The sequence below is a fragment of the Ictalurus punctatus genome, chromosome 1 (assembly GCF_001660625.3).
Source record: "Ictalurus punctatus breed USDA103 chromosome 1, Coco_2.0, whole genome shotgun sequence".
Taxonomy (NCBI): domain Eukaryota; kingdom Metazoa; phylum Chordata; class Actinopteri; order Siluriformes; family Ictaluridae; genus Ictalurus; species Ictalurus punctatus.
The window spans coordinates 15,375,812-15,396,803 of NC_030416.2; the positions used below are offsets into that span (position 1 = coordinate 15,375,812).

Consider the following 20,992-nt stretch of genomic DNA (forward strand, 5'->3'; position numbering starts at 1 on the left):
ACTGTTTCAGTGTCAATATAACGGGGGAAAAACAGTGCAATATTCTTTGTTGATGCTATTTTTATGTTTGAGAACTTTGGGGAACTTTTGCACTGCCATCGGTGTTTTCAGAAACGGCGATAAGCTGATTCAATATTTTTATAATATACTGACTGTAGTAAGATACAGATAAGATTCTCATAATGTGGTGCTTAAGTATCAACTCTTGTTCTGGGCACCTACTGATCTGCACATGTCGAGATTTTCTCAGCTACTAACACAGAGCTAGTTATCAAGTGTTCTTTCAGGTGTGCTGAAAGTAAACAAAACTTCAAGCTGGGCTGTCAGTGTATTGGGATGATGAATGCAGTTATTCTATCTGAAGCAGAAGTGATAATCATGACGGAAAGTAGAGGATGCTGTAAGCTGTGTTCAGGGCTACTTTCCACGATGCATACTCTCTCTCATAACAAGAGGCAAAATAGTATGCAGAAATAGTACATCATGGTTAATGGATATTGTTTGGGACATATACTCTCAGAGCACTTTCTTAGGAACACTATACTAATACTGTTGTTGGGCCTCCCTTTGCTTTCAAAACAGCCTCAGTTCTTCTTGGCATGGATTCCACAAGATGCTGCTAGTTGGAAACAGTTCTTTGAGATTCTGGTCCATGTTGGCATGACTGCATCACACAATTCCTGCAGGTTTTTCAGGTGTACTTTCATGCTGCGAATCTCCCGTTCTACCACATCCCAAATGTGTTCTATAGGCTTCAGATCCGGTGACACTGAAGAACACTGAGCTCATTATCGTGTTCATGAAAGCAGTTTGATATGACTTTTGCTTTGTAACATGATACATTATCATGCTGGATGTAGCCATTAGAAGATGGTAAATTGTGGCCATGAAGGGATGCACATGGTCAGCAACAATACTCAAATAGGCTGTAGCATTCAAGTGATGATTGACTGGTATTAGTGGGACCAAAGCATGCTAAGAAAACATTCCTCACACCATTACACCACCTCCACCAGCCTGGACACAAGGCAGGTTGGGTCCATGGTTACATGCTGTTGGTGCCAAATTCTCATCCTGTAATCTGTGTGCCTCAGCAGAAATCGAGATCCATCAGACCAGGCTGCAAAGTTCTTGTCTCCATCTGTCCAGTTTTGGTGAGCCTGTGCCCACTGCAGCCTCAGATTTCTGTTCTTGGCTGACAGAAGTGGAACCCGACATGGCCTTCTGCTGTTGTATTCCATCCGCCTCAAAGTTTGATGTGTTGTGCTTTCTGCTCACCACAATTGTACAGAGTGGTTATCTGAATTACTGTAGCCTTTCTGGCAGCTCGAACCAGCCTGGATATTCTCCATTGATCTCCCTCATCAACAAGGCATTTTTGTCTGCAGAACTGCCACTGACTGGGTGTTTTTGTCTTTATTGCACCATTCTGAGTAAACTCTAGAGACTTGTATGTGAGAAAATCCCAGGATATCAGCAATTATAGAAATACTCAAACCAGCCCCTCTGGTATCAACAATCATGCTACAGTCAAACTTATTTATCACTCACACCCCCCCCCCCCCCCCCCCATTCTCATGGTTGATGTGAAAAGTACTTGAAGCTGCTGGCCCGTATCTGCATAATTTTATGCATTGCATTGCTGCCACACATCTGGCTGATTAGACAATTGCCTGAATTAGTAGGTGTACATGTGTTCCCAGTAAAGTACTTTGTGAGTGTAGTTGGCTGCATTAGAAATTGCATACTATACATACTTAATCAAGCCCAAGCGCAGTCTATAGTATGTAGTTTGTGATCGCGACTATATCCAGTACGTCAAACACAAATAGATGATGTACTATCCTAGCTGAATTTTCAAGCATGCAGTGTGAGCTTTCTTGATGGTGTATCTTCATGGTGTACTGTACCTCACAATACAACAAGATATTTTCTGCCATCTCCTTTCCTCATGTTTGGATTTAACCAAAAAAAGGTGACACTTTTTTTGATTCTGCACAAAAAAAAAGTTGAAGCTATCTACCATAGCTCTGAGGGGCATGTTGTTTTTAAATGGTTTATTACATGAAATATAGAAAATCTCAAGTAATGAGCATATAGTTCCTAATATGTCAGGGGGTAATATAAAAAAATTGAAATAAATTAGCACCAATAAAAGGTTGTTTTTTTTTTTGTTGTTTTTGTTTTTTTAGAATTAGTACTGTTCATGTATTCTTAAGACACATGAAGAAAAGTACAAAAGACAGTCTAATTATTAGCTTATATAAAAAAAAAATGCTAAATCAATTATCAAATCAATCATGTATTATTTAGCGCTGTTTTGTGATGTTTAAGAATCCAAAGTAGTAAATAGTAGTCAAAGTAATGAATCAGAATAAAGCATGAAGATATTTGCCATATTTACTTTATAACTACACTGACATCAAAAATGAGGCACAGTTTGTAGTTGTACCATGCAAACAGAAATTTACATTTGCCTCTTCCCTAAATTTTGTTACGAAATTGCTTTGCAGCATAACATTTTTAATATTCATTTTTATAATCATTTTATGAATTATACGTATAAGACTTCCTTTATCTCAGTTGTAGTCAGTTGTTTGTGAGGAATCCCTATGCCCAAGCAGTAGTTATTACAGTAAGCTTCTGAGGTAACTTCTTCCACAAGTAAACATTATGAACAATTAGTCACATAACTAACTAGTATTGAATGGTACGTGTCTCATACTGCTTATTGTACTGCATAACATTACGAGTAGTATTAAGTAGTACAGGGGTTCCCAAACTTTTCCAGGGCAAGGCCCCCCAAATGGCATTAATATTTGACCGAAGCCCCACTTTTGCAAGATGTCTTTAAAACATATTAAAAATACAGACTTCTGTATTATTATTCTGTATTATAACTTCTTTTTATTAATAATTACATCTTACAACTTTACATTACATTAGGAATTGATTGTGGGTGTGTGTGTGTGTGGTTGTCTGAGAGTGAAAAAGAGAAAACATACTAGTGGGAGGGATGGGCTTGGTGGCTCTGACCAAATTGTTGAGGCCCCCGGGGCGCCCCCTGGCGGCTCCCACTTTGAAAACCACTGAAGTAGTATACAAAGTATACAGCTGCAATCAAAATGATTCAACCCCCATTGCAAATCAGGTTTATGGTCCAAATGTACAGACTTTCAGCTGTTTGCAATGAACAAATCAAACAAAAGCAATTGAAATAGTTAAACACAACGAATGCTTCAAGAGGTTTCCCCAAATTCAACTGAAAATGTCTTCTTATAATGACTTCTCCAGTTTCAAAATGATGCAACCCCTTCATTTCAAGCATCTTTAGTACTTAGTAGAGCACCCTTTTTCTGTTATGACCTGCTGCAAGCGAGATGTACAGCTTCTTGCAGCGTTCCTGAGGAATCTTATCCCATTCCTCATGAGCAATGGCCTCCAGTTCAATAATATTCTTCCAACCGCCTTCTTCAAATGGAAGGCTGAGTAATTTTGATTGCACCTGTGTTCGTGTAGCGCTGTATATAGTAAGCAGCTATGAGATAAAGAGGGTTGGTGCTTCTTCCCAAACACGGTCTTCAAGCTCTCGTGCCTCTCAGCCAATCAGCGACCTGCTCTGTAAACTCAGTAACGCTGAACTCGCTCGCGCTGGATTGGTCATATCGTCCAATAGGAAGTTTGTAGCGTTGGCTCCATTTAAGAAATTGTCCTGTCGACATTATTTATTGTTAACATGCGTTTGTCATATACCGCTCTTCTTTGCCTCGGTGTCCTACACACAGTGGGGGTGATCGCGGAGGGAAGCGGCGACGTGCTCGAGCTCGAAGACGCCGATTTTGAGCGGCGTGTAGCCGAGCATGAGACCCTGCTCGTGGAGTTCTTCGCTCCGTGGTACGCTAGGTTTCTTAAAGTTCACCTTATGGCTACACAGCTTGGAAATGTCGTTAAAACGAGACTGTTTTCGCAGTGCAAGCATGCCTTTGTGTTGCTCAGTAGCCGTAGTCTGGTAACCCTGTGTTTCGTGTTTGTTCTTATCGGTGAAGGGGTCGCTGTGGAAGAACGCTCATTTTACATCCATGGGAGTTTGCAACGACTTTCATGAGTATATTATTATTATTATTATTATTAATAATAATAATAAGAAGAAGAAGTATGCACCTAATGTACTCTATACGAATTTATTGACCATTAAATGGAAATAACAATTTTCTTCAGCTAAAATATAAATATTAGTAAGCTGCCTAATTTGTAAGAGCTTTTAACATATAAATTCCTCCTTTGGTTTTCTGAAATTGGAAACTGGATCCTGATGCGCAGGGTTAGCTTCTTGAGCATCACCAGGACAGTGAAGTTGGAGCAGGGGTTCTGAGTGTTTGTACCCAGGGCCCCCTTTAACTGACCCCCTCAATACAGATTTATTTTCTTAACTATTCAAATATTTTGCTCATTATTCATGTGTGTATATGTACAATAATATTTAGGTTGTTTATTGGATGTGTAGACCTTTTTTTATTTTTCTCCTTCCTTTCACAGACTGAACTGAATTGGTTCAAATTGACATTATTTTATAGCCCGTTTTGGTTTTGAACAGAGGTTTGGATTAAACCCTTTTAATTTCAGTGACCAGGCAAGAAAGCAGATAACTATAAAAGTTCAATATTAAATATAACTTTTAATAAGTGTGGGTTGTGATTTCCACCACTTTAACACATTTTCTTTAAATCACAGACCTCGATTTACATGATTTACATGAATTTATACCTAAAGTACTACTGAAAAAATGTAAGACCCAAACAAAACAACAACAAAAAAAAAAACTGCCACCATAGATAGACATGGGTCTACAAATGCTATTCCAGCACTGATGCTCAAATGTGACTCACATGCCAATGCAACATGTCATTAAATATCATTGTTTCCATCATAAATGGCCTTTTTGAGGACTACATGCAAAACCATTAGAGTATATCTTTAAAAAATCATAGCACAAATATACCAAATAAGGAAAACCCATGAAAGACTATTGCAAGCACCCATATCAACATCTGAATTCAGCACCACAGAGACGCACAGCAGCGAAACTTACACTTTCTCTCTTTCTCTCTCTTGATATATATAATTTTTTTTGTATTAACTGTTAATTTTGTATATGTTCCAGTAAATTGCATCTCTTCCAGTAAATTTTATATGTAATATAGAAAATATGGCAAATATTTTAAAGATTACCTTAATCATTTGGGACCCCAGGGCACTTGCCCAATACCATATATGGTTAATCCGGCATCGAGGATGAGAAATGTATGTTCATGAGATGTAGGTTCACACTGTTAATGCTTGACTCCATGAACCCTTTCTAATTGTTTTCTCTTGAAACTTGAACGCTAAAAGTGTTTCATTCTCACTGCTGCACTCACAGGTGTGGTCACTGTAAGAGGTTAGCTCCTGAATATGAAGCTGCTGCTACCAGGCTAAAGGGCACAGTACCTCTAGCAAAGGTAAGCACAGGTGCAAGTCACGAACAGCAATAATCTTTTTAAAGCACATGTCCAGACTTGATCATGGAACTTTGTACTTACTCAGATCAAGTTCTGCTTGGAAGTTTAAGTTCACATTTGTTTTTAGCTGGGGTTTATTGAGTGTAGAAATATTTCATTTAAAGCAGCTCCCACCAGTCATGTGTCTTTACCTTCTCAAACAGTCTCAAAAGTTTGCCCGTTCTATACAGTGGGCCTGTCACAATGTGCATAGTTAGATCCTTTTTTTCTGATTAGGTCGACTGCACTGCAAACTCTGAGACATGTATGAAGTTTGGGGTGAATGGGTATCCCACTCTAAAAATCTTTCGAAATGGCGAGGTGGCCTCTTCATACGATGGTCCTCGGACAGCAGGTGTGTATTTTTAATGTGAATATAAATCCATATCAAGTGCTTTTTTTTTTTACTCTTTGGTTATGTGTTCATGCTTTTGATGATATTTGATGATAATGGTGATCTTCATAGATGGCATTGTGAGCTATATGAAGAAGCAGTCTGGCCCAAGCTCTATAGCTCTACACAGTGAAGCTGATTTGGATGCTTTCATAAATGGTTTTGATGCCAGTGTTGTAGGTGAGTTCTTATCATGTTATTATCCAGATTGTGTTATTGGAGAAATAAATAAAACAATTAAAGTTCTGACAGCAATGGTTTAGTCTATGCATTCATATGTCAGATGGCTGGCAATGTGACACTGCAGTCAGTATGTTGAATTGATTGGCTCAGTGATCTACGTTTAATTTTTATGACTAAATGTAAAATGGAGCTCCTATGGCATCTTGCCTACCACTATGTCCAGAAGTAATTCCTGGGAATACTGCGGTGCTCTAAATTAAATTCATATTCTAGTTATAGTATATAGTAATAGTAGATAAATAGTATTAGCATCAATAATTGACCAGTAGGAACCAGCACGCTTCAGTAATTCCCCTGCTACCCGATACAACAGCCATTTAAACCTCTAAGGAGAATGTAGACTCTGCCACTTATAGATTTCAGTGAAGTTGAAAGGAGTGTGCTTTGTATTCCAGGCTTTTTCTCAGGAAGTGATCATCTGGAGCTTGCTGCGTTTCTGAAGGCCGCCAGTGCTTTGAGGGACAGCTATCGATTTGCCCACGCTACAGACCTGGGAATAGGACTAAAACATGGCGTGGACAGAGAGTATGTTGTATATGGCTTTAAAATGGAACATGAGCATAGACTGAAAAAATGTAAACTGATCTTTGTGGTGATGATAATGCTTTTTGGTATGTTTTCTTAAATCTCTCAAGGTGCGTCCTGCTTTTTCGGCCTCCACACATGAGCAACGTGTTTGAGGATAGTGTGCTGAAGTTTTCTGATTCTGTCTCAACCTCTACGTTACGCACATTTCTCATGGACAACATGTCTGTTCCTGCTCTTGTGCCAGTCCACATTTATTGCATTTTGCTTTGCTTTTTTCAGTTGCACAGAGTATCAAACATTGAGAGAACCTTTTGAGTAATCAAAACAACACTCTAATTTACTTTATTTAAATAAAATGTTAAGAATGTCACCTATATCTGTATGTGATTGACTCATCCACATCAATTTCCCACTCTCAACTTTTTCAGAGTTTCAGATTGTTGTCTTTTTTTCTCCTTCAGTTTTGGCCTTTGTCCTCACCTGACCTCTGAGAACAGAGACAGTCTGAGATCCAGAGATCTGCTTACAGCCTATTATGATGTTGATTATGTGCGGAATCCAAAGGGTACAAATTATTGGAGAAACAGGTGAAGTGTGCCGGTTTGTGCTACAGTGTGTGTTTAAAGCTCTGTAAGATTTTTTTACTTATAAAAACCTAAATTATTGTTTTTTGTTTTTTTTGGTTTATTAGTACAAAATTTAACTTTGTTCTTCTTTTCAGGGTGATGAAGGTGGCGACTCAGTTCCTGTCTCGTGGGCTGAGTTTTGCTGTGGCTGACCAGGAAGAGTTTCAGGAGGAGCTGGCGGAGGAGTTTGGACTGCAGTTGTCTGATGGAGGAGAGATGCCCCTTATTACTATCCGGACCAGAGCAGGACACAAGTACATCATGCGGGAGGAGTTCACGTAAGTTGCCTTAAAAGTATGATAATTAGGATTACAGAACCTGATCAAAAGATAAGTATAGTTATTCCCTTTCTCTTGACAATTGTAATAGAAAGCACTTCATGTTTTGCAGTTTCAGTTCTAGGGACCCCATGTTTTGCACATTTTAGTGATTCCACTGCTTTAACAAAAGATGCCTCAATCAGCAAACTGTCAAGCTGATTTGGAGCTGATTCAGTTGTTCCCCATGACTGAACTGAAGAGCTAATAGTGAAGACGAGTATGCTATTTTGCGCTCTTCAGCCACCAGGAGGCATTGTTGAGCTAGTGAGATGCTATTGCGTTTACTGTGCTCATGTTTGTGACTTTTTTTAAAAAAATTTACTGCTCTTTTGTCGTAGGAGAGATGGTAAATCTTTGGAAAGGTTCCTGGAGGATTATTTTGCCGATCACTTAAAGAAATACATTAAATCTGAGCCTGTACCAGAAACAAATGATGGTCCTGTCAAGGTTGTGTACACTGAGCTCTTGCACATTTGATTATTAATGTTCTGTTGCTCGTGATTTAATTTAAAATGTTTTGGTTTCCAGTCAAGTCAAGTCATTAGGATTTCCTTAACACAGGTTGTGGTGGCTGACACTTTTGACGAGATTGTGAACAATCCAGAGAAGGATGTACTCGTAGAGTTTTTTGCTCCATGGTGCAGCCATTGTAAAAATCTGGAGCCTACATATACTGAGCTTGGAGAGAAGGTATGGGAAATTCCGAGACTGTATGTCACTGTATGTCAGGTGCTCACTGATCTCCGTATAATATTCTTTATCATCAAATGTTTCAGTTGTCTGGTGATTCCCACATTGTTGTTGCTAAGATGGATGCCACTGCCAATGATATTCCTCCAGATTATGATGTACAAGGGTAAAGCTGAAATCTTTGTGTTTGAACTTTAAGAACAAGTTCTTAAACTTTACATAATTTCTCGTTTGTGTTGTTACATTATACTGAATTTGGATATCACTTTTGTGCTTTAGCTTCCCAACAATTTACTTTGCTCCTGCTGGACAAAAAGACCAGCCAAGGCGTTATGAGGTACAAAATTTATAAAGAATTAAACATCTGAAAGAGCAGTCAACATACAGTTAATAATCCACACAGTTTGTTCCACTGCTAAGCTGGAGAAGCATTTTATTCTGATTTCAGTCTTTTAGGAATGTGTATATAACTTGTATAACTAGGAGTTCCTGTTTAAGATTTTATATTTTATGAGCATTTTCTTTTAGAAACATTTAAATATCTTGCTTCATAAACATCATTACTTAATTTACAATTCATTGATGCAGCTGTGGAGATTTCTAGACTGTGCTACTTAAGGGTCCGTATAATGAAGAGATCATAATCATCATCATCATCATCAGCAGGAGGAGTTTCACATCAGTTGAAGTTGTATTTTATGTGTCAATATTTCTTCCTTTAGGGTGGACGTGAGGTCAGTGACTTCATCAGCTACCTGAAGAAGGAAGCTACAAATCCACTGGTCTTTGGCAATCTAAGGGATGACCTATGAATTTGACCTGACAGTGAGAAAAGTCCAGCAGATGATATCTGTTGACACTGTGGACAAAAAGACAACACGTGTTATTTTGTCCCCAATTTAGCAATGTTTTGTTTTTTATAATATTGATACCTGTCCAAATTACCAAATGGGTTACATGAAGCTTCTCCACTACTGCACATGTGGATTACACATATAATAGGTTGAACCTGTATTTTTGCAGTTTTTATTATAAAGTTTGTTATTGTTGGAGGCCACAATTTTCTTTGTATTGTGCATATTCAAGGAAATGCCTAACACTTAAACATTTTTTTTTTAATTGTGTGTGTGTGTGTGTGTGTATATATATATATATATATATATATATATATATATATATATATATATATATATATATATATATATATTTGTCTAGGTGAAGACTAAGGAATATGGACAAAACCAGCATATTGTGACCACATTGCCACTGTGGAATGCCCTAAATTATATTAACGGAATTTGGTGAATATGTAATGTGTTACAGGTAAATGCTGTCCTGCATTCATTTGACCAATTTATTTTCTTCTTTTTTATTTTTATTTATTTTTTTAAATTATTTTTCAACTTTTGCATTGAACAAAAGGCCAATGTTCTATTTGGATATGGTTTATAAGACTGCTCATTTTCATGGTGTGGTCTTCCATGATATCCGTATTGAAAAGGTCATTGTCAAAGTTAATGAACAAATATACTGTTTATTGTTTAACCCTTCTCTAGATGAACAAGTAGCCAACAGTTAAATGTCCTTTTCTTTACGCTGAGCACTTCACTAATGTGTTCATTTTAATGTGTTTGCTAGTTTAAATCCAAAAACATCAGTTAAGATAATTCTAATTATGTAGGGGGCATGGTGGCTTAGTTAGCACTGTTGCCTCTCAGAGGTGCTCCCCGTGCTTCAGAGGTTTCCCCCAGGTAGTCCGGTTTCCTCCCCAGACATGTGTGTGCGATTGTGTCCTGCGAAGGTTTTGGTACCACATCCAAAGAGTCCCCTGGGATAGGCTCCAAGCTCCCTGCAACCCTGTGTAGGATAAACGGTATAGAGAATGGACGTGTGTGCGGGTGTATGTATAATACATTTTTTATATATATATATATATATATATATATATATTTCACTTAGGGGTGTACTCACTTTTGTTGCCAGCGGTTTAGACATTAATGGCTGTGTGTTGAGTTATTTTGAGGGGACAGTAAATTTACACTGTTACACAAGCTGTACACTCACTACTTTACATTGTAGCAAAGTGTCATTTCTTCAGTGTTGTCACATGAAAAGATATAATCAAATATTTACAAAAATGTGGGGGGTGTACTCACTTTTGTGAGATACTGTAAATTTTGCCATGTATTTCATTACAGAATGGACTCATACACAAAGTATACCATAATTTAAAGCTCAATAGCATTTGAAGGGATTGACTTACAGTCACACAACCAACTGTAAAGTGTTCATCTAGCTGTCAGGTATCACGCACACCTTTTTAGATTTTTGATATTTAATTTTAAAAAAAATAAATTATCTTTTGTTTTTAGACAATCCAATGCTATTTTCAAATTGTGGTGAGTAACAGAGACCAGGGACACAGGATTTTTATACTAGATCACTACACAGCGAGTGTTATACTTCAAGTGTGCTTGAGAGGTCCTGCAAAGAAGAATGGGAGAAACTGCCCAAAAATAGGTGTGCCGAGCTTGTAGCATCAAATATGCAAAAATTTCAAACAAACTTCTTTCACACTGTCATTATGGGGTATTGTTTGTAGAATTTTGAGGAAAATAATGAATTTAATCCATTTTGGAATAAGGCTGTAACATAACAAAATGTGGAAAAAGTGAAGCGCTGTGAATACTTTCCGGATGCATATAGTATATAGGAAATTATACTGTATACTGTATATAGGAAATTAGTAGGCAATAATATTTTAATGCTTAATGTTATCCTGTCAATCATTTTGATTTGCTTAGCACACTTTTTTTCCACACATTTTGTGTTTTATGCATTAAGGAAAATGGATAATGTTGCCTTTCTAATAATATAATTATATTTATATGGCCTGTAAAGAGTGTGTTTTTATTGGTTTTGGGGCCTTTTTTTTATTGAGGTGGGGATAGTAGAAAATTGACAAGGCAATATAGGATAGAAGAGTGGGGGTGTGATGGGTGAAATACCCTATGAGCTGGGAAACGAACAATTCACTATAGGTGAGAAGCAATTGATTTGTCACCTTTCTCTGCACTTAGACTCAACAATGAATTAACAAATAAATAGGTTATTTACATGAAGTATGTTCATGATTTTATTTATTTACACTGCCTAGAGAGTACTTCAAGATGAGAAGAAGCTGTCTCAGTAAATGTGACTGGGTGGACATAAAATGGAATGGAGGACAAATTAACCATTCCACACAACAGGACTGGTACATCTGTGGAGTGTTTGTCATGCAGGTTGGATTTTCTCAGTAAATTGTACGACATAAAGAAAAACAAAGAGTTTATCTTATAATAAACTCTGACACAGTTCTTATAAATTTGTGGAGCAGTATGTTGATTTAGTTCAGTCTTATAAGAACTCTGGAGTGTACCTAGACAACAAACCAGAATGGAGTGGGTAAATTGAGGCTACACAGAGGAAGGGTCAGAGCAAATTCTACTTTGTGTGGAGGCTCAGGCTCTTCGATGTTTGTTCAATGTAGTTTATGCAAATAGTGTACTAAATGTGATTCATGGATTTAGATGCATGTGTTTTGTTTGATTGTTTGTTTGTATGTATGGCTGCTGTGGTGAAACAATCTCCCCTGGACAATAAAAAAAAAACATTAACTCATCTTGTCTTATGTACATGGAAAAAGTAGTTGTTGGTGCTTTTCCAAATATCCCTTGCCATTTGACTATAAACTCATCCAAGGATCACATGGAACATCTGCGACTGACAATGGCAGAGGAACTTCTGAAAGCCTCAGGTAATTTATTACTTGTACAATAACGCCTATCATTTAGACTATGTTATAAAGTATAGATTTTTATCACAGAAAAACCACACATTTTGTAACATCATATTAAGTAGTAAACATATGGTAATGCTATTTACAGTGTGTACCATTTGCCAACAGAGCTAACATATAACTGCATGTTTTCAGTATTCAAGAGGGGACATTACTGCTCATTATGTGCTGCCTCAAAACCCCTGGATGGTGGTGCAAAAACATTTTGGGTGGGTAATGTAGCAATGATTATAACATTTTTTATGGGAACACCATTTTGTTTACAAGTGTATGTTGTGTGTGTAAGAGAGTGAGTGAATGAAAGAGAAACTAATCGATTACTGAGCAATTTGGTAAGATTATATTATCTTTTTTCAAATTGAATGTCACTGCTGCAAGAAGTGGTTTCATGTGGCATGCCTTTCTATGTCAGAGTAGCAGTTCAAAAGGGCTCAAAAGGTTGACTGAAAGTGCTGCCTATGTAAATAATTTCGAATTCCTTTGGCTCCCATCCACAATCTAAACATGTACAATCCGTTCAAATGCTATTGAGCTTTAAATGATGGTATATTTTGTGTATGAGCCCATGCAGTAATTAAATATATGGCAATTTTTATATATGACTTAATAGTTAATTTTGTTAAATATCTAAAAGGTGTGTGTTATATCTGACACCTACATGAACACTTTCCAGTTGGTTATGCGACTGTAAGTCAATCCCTTCAAATGCTATTGAAGTTAGAATGGTGTTTAACAATGTCGTATGTAACTTTAGAGACGGTCCCTTAATTTCCGCATATCCGCGAATATCGAACGTCCGACGTCAAACCGACTTTATGCCAATATATGGACCGTTAGTCGCGGCAAGTTCAACAGAAGGAAATTTCTGGCACGTTCAGCTAAAGCCCGCCCCAACACGAGTCATTCTCACGCTTGGATCCGCTCTATCTCCTCTATAACGACGAAATCGTTGCGGTGATTGGCAAAAAATAATGTCTATCATAATTTCTTGATCGTTCATTGGTGGACAGCTTCAGTGAGTCTCCGGCCACGCCTCAGTCTTCCTTTCTTCGCCACACTGCGTGCGGATCTCTGTGCCGGTTAACGAACCACGCCGCAAACATGATGGGGAGACCGGTTCTCGTGCTTAGTGAGATTTTTTTTTTATTTCTATGTGTTTGAACAAGTACTTGAAGGCTGCTGTATAAACGGCACCCCAGTCAACTCAAAATGGCCGTTTCTAAGACTATTCTCCTAGTAATTGATATGATGCTAACAGGCTAACGGGCATGGCATGGGCCTAGCTTGGTCACCGGCTAACTAGCTTATACGGCGCTTAGCTTAGCTTCCTTGTCAGTCTGTGACTGTCTATCTGTCTTTCTATATATAACGTGAATGATTATTTCTGTGAATGGGAAAGAGGAGGATAATTAGCATGCTGGTCTTGCTGTGCTTCCAGAACATTAGCTAATGTTGTAATCTGTCGCTTACAGTCATTTCCTAGTTACCGAATGAACCATTACAAGGCAGTATATTCTGTTATAGGGAACTGTAGCTAGAGTTGCTAGTTAGTTGGGGGTGATATTACTCAAGTCTAGTTAGCCATAAAGCCAGTCATTCGCAACTGCGTATGAATGATGGATTAGTTTCAGCGACCCGCCCAGCTGGTTACAGTCTCAAAGAACATGCAGCTGTTTCTGTTATACTTACAACATTCATCTTTATTTTAGGCCAGAATATGAAAAGAGAATCTGGCAGGAAGGTCCAGCTAGGAAATATTAATGCAGCTAAGGTAAGTCATTTATTTATAATGGACTCGTGCAGCCTTGGTTTACAAACCTGTATTTGTATTAAATTGACTAAGATATTTTCTTTTGTTTTTCAGACCATCGCAGACGTAATCAGGACATGTCTGGGACCAAGAGCTATGATGAAGGTGTGTAACGACGAATGCTTTTCACTTGGCCTCAGCATCAGCTGTAATTCAGTTGATTTTGGTGTTGAATTATAACTGGGGGCCACACCCTTCCACATTACTATTACTAGCTGAATAGAAATGCCCAGTTGCCTTCAAAAATCAGACACGTCACTGCACCCCTGACCCATTACAAAGGTTTTATGCTTAGAACTAAGGCATTATCCAGTCCCTCCCGGATTTTGTGATCACAGAAATGAACACACAATCAAGGAAACGCCGTGATAATTGCAATAGCTTGCAGTTTTCCGGATTTGCAGCATATTTGGACCAAGACGCGTCACGTGACCTCATCTGCCAAAGTCCCCTTCGATTCACATGCATTGAGAATGAGTACAGATAAAAGGTCTCATTTACCATCAAATATCACTGCGAAAAACAATTTAATGCAATTTCGCCAATTCAAGAAGTTTTCAGCAGAACAAAAAAAAAAACCCTTTTGAAAAGCCTCAGCAAAACAAGCATTTTTGGAATCATAAAAAAAAACCTCTGTGAAATCCTGTATGGACTGATTTATCATCCATCCATCCACCCATCTCTGATCTGATCTCAAATGGACAGGTCTAAATGGAGTCCAGTGTATCAATGTGGACCGCATCGAAGGACCATGTGATCAATTATTCACATTGTCTGTCCAGTTATGATCACATCACTAAAGACTGTTGTTGATAAGTGATAATGGGCTTTAATCATATTGCCTTTTTTTCTTTTTTTGAGCAGATGTTGCTGGACCCTATGGGAGGAATTGTCATGACCAATGATGGCAATGCCATTCTGAGAGAGGTACTAAAACATTTCTAGAAGTCTGACTGATCATTGTGCGTTCTGGGTGTGTTTTGGTTGATGGCTTTATTCACCACTGATTTTTCCCTGCAGATTCAAGTGCAGCACCCTGCTGCCAAGTCCATGATTGAGATCAGCCGCACTCAGGATGAGGAGGTGGGAGATGGCACCACTTCTGTCATTATCTTGGGTGAGTGGGCTTTTCTTCCATCTGTATCATCTATGATCTCTCTAAACTCTCTACCACTTTGTTGATTTGGGAATATTTCACAGTTTCTTAAATTTGAAAGTAGTTGAAAGTACTGTTTGGAGTCAGTCCCTCCAGGATTTTGCAATCGCAGAAATTAACGCAAAATCAGATGAACTCCACAATATTTGGAGGAGCTTGAATGTTTTTTTTTGTTTGTTTTTTTTTCCTACTCTCTTGTCAAAAATTACCCTAGATCTTCTGCAGATTTGGGCCAAGATGCATCATGTGACTTCATCACAACGTGTATTCAGCCAAAACACTTTGTTTCATGTACATTGAACATAAGTACTGCTAAAAGGTCTCATTTACATACAACCCCAATTCCCAAAAAGTGGGGATGCTGTCGTAAAATGTAAATAAAAACAGAATGCAATGATTTGCAAATCTCATAAACCCATATGTTATTCACAATAGAACATAGAAAACATATCAAATGTTTAAACTGAGGAAATGTACCATTTTAAGAAAAAAATAAGGTAATTTTGAATTTGATGGCAGCAATATATCTCAGAAGAGGAAGCAACAGGCTGGAAAAGTAAGCGTTACTAAAAAGAAACAGCTGGAGGTTAATTGGCAACAGGTCAGTAACATGATTGGGTATAAAAAGTATCTTAGAGAGGCAGAATCTCTCAGAAGTAAAGATGGGATGGATTCTGGATGGAAGCATATGTTGCTCTTAAACCTATATATAACTATCAGCATTGATGGTGCCTTTCCAGATGTGCAAGCTGCCCACTCCATAGGCACTAATGCACCCCCATACCATCAGAGGTGCAGGCTTTTGAACTGAGCACCGATAAAAAGCCAGATGGTCCTTCTCCACTTTAGTCCTCTTGAGTTTAGAGGAGGTGGTGTCCATGTTTCCAAAACGAATTTCAAATTTTGATTCATCTCTTGAGAGACTCTGCATCTCTTAAGATACTCTTTTTATACCCATCATGTTACTGACCTGTTGCCAGTTAACCTCCAGCTCTTTCTTTTTTTAGTAACACTTACTTTTCCAGCCTTTTGTTGCCCCGTCCCAACTTTGAGATGTGTGTTTCTTTAAGATGGTACATTTTTCTCAGTTTAAACATTTGATATGTTCTATTGTGAATAACATACTGGTTTATGAGATTTGCAAATCATTGCATTTCTGTTTTTATTTACATTTTACACAGAGTCCCAACTTTGTTGGAATTGGGGTGTACAAACATCTCTGCAAAACAAATTCTTGCAATAGCTATTTTTGAAAAAATTTGCATAAAAATCAAGCATTTTTGGCCTCAACTATCACAAAAAAAGGCTCTGTGAAATCCTGTACAGACCAGATATCAGTGGTCACAGTATAATAAGAATCTGTATTCGTGTGTAGCTGGAGAGATGCTGTCAGTGGCGGAGCAGTTTCTGGAGCAGCAGATGCATCCCACTGTGGTAATCAGTGCTTACAGGCAGGCTCTGGATGACATGCTCAACATCCTCAAAGAGATCAGGTAGTGTCTCTTTCCACACATGCTCAGTTCACTCAGTCTGCTGAAAGTGTTGGAGGGATTTTTCATTCATATTCGTTTGCCTGCATGAAATCACAAATGTCAAGCCACATGATTCGCATTCGCACCCAGGATTTGTATGATGACGTGTTCAGTAAGCTGTTCTTTTTGCCCCACAGCACTCCAGTCGACCCAAATGATCGGGACATGATGCTGAAGGTCATCAACTCGGCCATCAACACCAAGGCACTGAGTCGCTGGTCAAGCATGGCTTGTAACATTGCGCTGGATGCAGTGCGCACCGTGGAGCTGGAGGAGAACGGTCGCAAAGAAATTGATATTAAAAAGTATGCCAAGGTGGAAAAGGTAGGGGTCACACAGGATTTCGCTTTTAGTAGGATAAGAAGCAAGTCAGAAAAACAAACATTGAAGAATACTGTTTGAATTCTTAAATATCTCAAATTGCTGTAATTGCCTGGGTTGTGCTTTCTTATGCTTATATGCTGGGAAATGTTATTTAGAACGGCAGTCGTTCTAAATAACGACTGCCGTTCTAAATAATCCACTGTGTCCCCCTAGTGGATGCAGTCAGCTGCATCCACTAGGGGGACACAGCTACCATGATGTAAAAGTTTCATAAATATACATATTGTTCTTTACAAAATTGGTCAAAGATTCATGATTCTCAATTTGAAGCCAAAAATATGTATAGATTTCTGCATAGACATTTTGATCAACAAATAAAGTTGAGCAAATATGGTAAAAAAAATAAATAAAATCCTCATATGAAATGTAGCATACGATATAATCATTGTTTTGATGTTTGTTTGCGGCGGGGGTTTAAAGAAAAAAGAAAATATTTGCAGGTGGAAATGACTACAATCAGGAAACAACATTTATATTGGGATCCTTAGACTTATGTGAACAATGCTACTATAGAGTGTGGGCTTTGTGCCAGTATAGTGATTCAGCATAAAATACAGGAAATAAGCTAATTCAAAGGCTTGTTTGGCTGTGTGTAGGTGCCTGGTGGGTTCATTGAAGACTCGTATGTGCTGAAGGGAGTGATGCTCAATAAAGATGTAACGCACCCCCGCATGCGGCGTCTCATCAAAAACCCTCGTATTGTGCTCCTGGACTGCTCCCTAGAGTACAAGAAGGGTGAGAGCCAGGTAAACCATAGGAGCAAAATAATATACACTCACATTTCCAGCCTTGTGCAACTCCGCCAAACTTTACGGAACATTTTTCACTCTCTCCAGACGGACATAGAAATTACTCGCGAGGAAGACTTTTCCAGAATCCTGCAGATGGAGGAAGAGTACATCCAGCAGATCTGTGAAGATATTATCCGCATCAAACCTGACCTGGTCTTTACTGAGAAGGGAGTCTCTGGTACACACACAAACACGCACATGTTCTGCAGCTCACATACACAGAACTCTTACATGCTGTGATCCACAGTACTAGCACTTTGATGTGATCGATTCCTCCTAAATCTCTTTCCCACCTTAGATCTTGCTCAGCACTATCTGATGAAAGCCAACATCACTGCGATCCGTCGTGTCCGTAAAACAGACAACAACCGCATTGCCAGGTAAGACTGGAATTACAGTAGTCCCCCCTACCCCCGCCTCTTATTTGTTATTAGGATTTTCTGTTATGAATTGGCATCATTCAACAGTTTTTCCTCTGTCCCTCAGAGCCTGCGGAGCACGCATTGCCAGCAGGACAGATGAGTTACGTGAGGAAGATGTGGGAACAGGGGCAGGCCTGTTTGAGGTGAAGAAAATCGGTGATGAGTATTTCACCTTTGTCACTGAGTGCAAAGACCCCAAAGCTTGCACTATCCTGCTGAGAGGAGCCAGCAAAGAGATCCTGGCGGTGAGAGACATTAGACAAGGCATTTTCACTAAAGAATTCATGAACTGGCGATGCATCAAATTTGATTGGCTCCCCTTTGAGTCGTGATGTTCTGAAATGCGTGTGCTTTGTGTCCCAGGAGGTGGAGCGTAACCTGCAGGACGCAATGCAGGTGTGCCGTAACGTGCTGCTGGAGCCATGTCTGCTGCCAGGTGGTGGTGCTGTAGAGATGGCTGTGTCTCGCAAGCTGATGGAGCGCTCACGAGCCCTCACTGGCGTCGAGCAGTGGCCGTACCGTGCCGTGGCTCAGGCCCTTGAGGTCATCCCCCGCACTCTCATCCAGAACTGTGGAGCCTCCACCATCCGTGTGCTCACGTCCCTTAGGGTAAGTGAGTGAATTGTGTGCATGTTTGTATCTAAGCAAGTTTTATTTTCTGACCACATACAGTATGTGCATGTGTTACTCAAGGATATCTGCATGTAAATAACTTTTCTTTTTTTCTTCTATTCTCTCATTCTGTGTGACTGTGGCATGCTAGCTGGTTTCCACATTTTAAGTGTTAAATTGAAACTCCTGTACTCCTCCAGGCAAAGCACACTCAAGAGGGCAACACCTCATGGGGTGTTAACGGAGAGACGGGCACTCTGGCGGACATGGGTGAGCTGGAAATCTTGGAGCCACTGGCTGTCAAAGCCCAGACATACAAGACAGCAGTAGAGGTATACACTCTTAAAGCATATGTCTCTTCTCTCATTCTGCTGTGTATATGAGTCTAGGAAAATAGGAAAATACTCAACTTTTAAATGCATTGCAGCACTCTCTTAAGATTCAGCACTAATGCATAAAATGTCATAATTACACTTATAATAATAATAATAATAATAATAATAATAATGATAATATTATTATTATTATAATGTTATTGAAAAAATGTTAGCAATGTTAAACATGAGTGATGAAAACAAACCAGCTAGGGCATGAGTATTTATTTTTTTTATATACTGCCACTGATGGAGAGCACATTAGCGGTAGCACTATGCAGTGCTTATGTCATAAAAGCAAAGAAAGTCACCAGGAAGGAGTATTCCTTTAATCCAAAATTTAAATGACCTATAATAATTATTTTATTATTTTTTTTTAAACTGGAATTTCCACTGAGGCCAAATCCAGAAACGGCCTTAACAATAAATGCTCACTACATAGGGTATAACATTAAGGCATTGGTACCTACATGCTCAGTTGAAAACTATTTGAGATCCAACTTGTGATAAGTGTGTGTTGTAAGTTATATGCGCCCATCTAATGTCAAGGGCATGTTGTCTAATAAATCTAAATTAGCCCTTTTAATCCTAGACCAAGTGACACAGGGATTAAAATGTTTAGGAAACTCATTTCAGTAGAGAAGTATTAAGTAACTAAAAGTACAAGGGGATTTTTTAAAATCACATTTATTTGCATTTCAATTTGCAAAATGTGCATATTTTTGAATATTTTAATACAGTTCAAATAGTGAAATTCATTTTGGCAGTCCTAATGGAAAAGAATAACCTCATTTATTTATTTCAATTTGACCATTTATTGACCTATTTAAACTGGTTCTCTTGTAAATGTTTTTAATATAAAAATGTATAACTTACTGTAAATGTTTTCCAGCCTACAGTATCACCCATTTTCATGTTTAATGATCTTCTTTTTCCACAGTCCTCTGACACTGCTTTTTCCTATTTTCTTCTCCACCGTTAATGAGCTGTACTCTTGTCTTTGCAGACTGCCATCCTACTCCTGCGCATCGACGACATCGTGTCTGGGCACAAGAAGAAGGGAGAGGAGAAAACAGGGGGAGGACAGGGAGCTGAGTAAAAAGAAGTGAAGAAAGCAAGGGGGTCAGGAGATCACCAAGATGGATGTCTAAAATAGTTAACAGTGATTTCTGATAGACTTGACCTCTTAAACACATTCTCTGGCTTTTATTCTACCATTAGGCCTTGCTTATGTAAAGATTTACTTGGCTCTTTGCTTTCAAGCCCTGTGTGAGGAATAATTAAACATGCCTTTAGATATGTGTTTTACGTTTGTCAATGTGTATATGCACTCTGATGCTTCACTCCATAATTAACTGCTGAGGTTCGGGTTGTTACTTTTCATTTGCTACTGGTGATAAAACAATTTTTTTCCCCCCTTCAGCCTTTCTCTTCTAAATTTCACGCTGACTACCTCCCACCACTGTGATTAAAAAGTCCTTTTGAAATGTTTGCACCTGCTTTCCAGAATTGTACAGTTCAAATTAAGCATCTAACTCTTAAGTATGCAGGAACCCTGATTGTACACGTTTGAACAAGATGGTGTTTACACCAATGCACATTACAAAATGTAGTGGGTCTGAAATCAACAGAACAGGTGCGGGGTTTGAATTTTAAATATCTAACCGCAGCCCAGATAAGTGTGCACACAGCATCTTGATGTGCATGAACAGCCAAGCCTTATCTAAATGCA

General features: G+C 38.6%; 2 protein-coding genes across 3 annotated transcripts; both read left to right on the plus strand.

Moving 5' to 3' along the window:
- Positions 1–3,578: 3,578 nt before the first annotated feature.
- Positions 3,579–11,227, plus strand: pdia7 (protein disulfide isomerase family A, member 7). 2 transcript variants are annotated; one of them, XM_017472020.3, is made up of 13 exons: positions 3,579–3,894; positions 5,420–5,498; positions 5,775–5,892; positions 6,004–6,111; positions 6,570–6,699; positions 6,810–6,923; positions 7,164–7,289; positions 7,424–7,606; positions 7,987–8,095; positions 8,210–8,338; positions 8,425–8,504; positions 8,618–8,675; positions 9,061–11,227. In XM_017472020.3, exons 1-13 carry the CDS (start codon positions 3,737–3,739, stop codon positions 9,148–9,150), a joined length of 1,482 nt encoding a protein of 493 aa, XP_017327509.1. In that variant the 5' UTR covers positions 3,579–3,736; the 3' UTR covers positions 9,151–11,227. The 2 variants fall into 2 exon arrangements, with proteins under 2 accessions (XP_017327509.1, XP_053537642.1); XM_053681667.1 differs by lacking the exon at positions 6,810–6,923.
- Positions 11,228–13,166: 1,939 nt separating this feature from the next.
- On the plus strand, positions 13,167–20,682 carry cct3 (chaperonin containing TCP1, subunit 3 (gamma)). Its single transcript, XM_017472007.3, has 14 exons — positions 13,167–13,308; positions 13,889–13,950; positions 14,044–14,094; positions 14,854–14,916; positions 15,010–15,106; positions 16,521–16,638; positions 16,815–17,001; positions 17,658–17,807; positions 17,898–18,030; positions 18,151–18,232; positions 18,339–18,519; positions 18,638–18,883; positions 19,087–19,218; positions 20,267–20,682. Exons 1-14 carry the CDS (start codon positions 13,281–13,283, stop codon positions 20,357–20,359), a joined length of 1,623 nt encoding a protein of 540 aa, XP_017327496.1. The 5' UTR covers positions 13,167–13,280; the 3' UTR covers positions 20,360–20,682.
- The last annotated feature ends 310 nt before the right edge of the window (positions 20,683–20,992 follow it).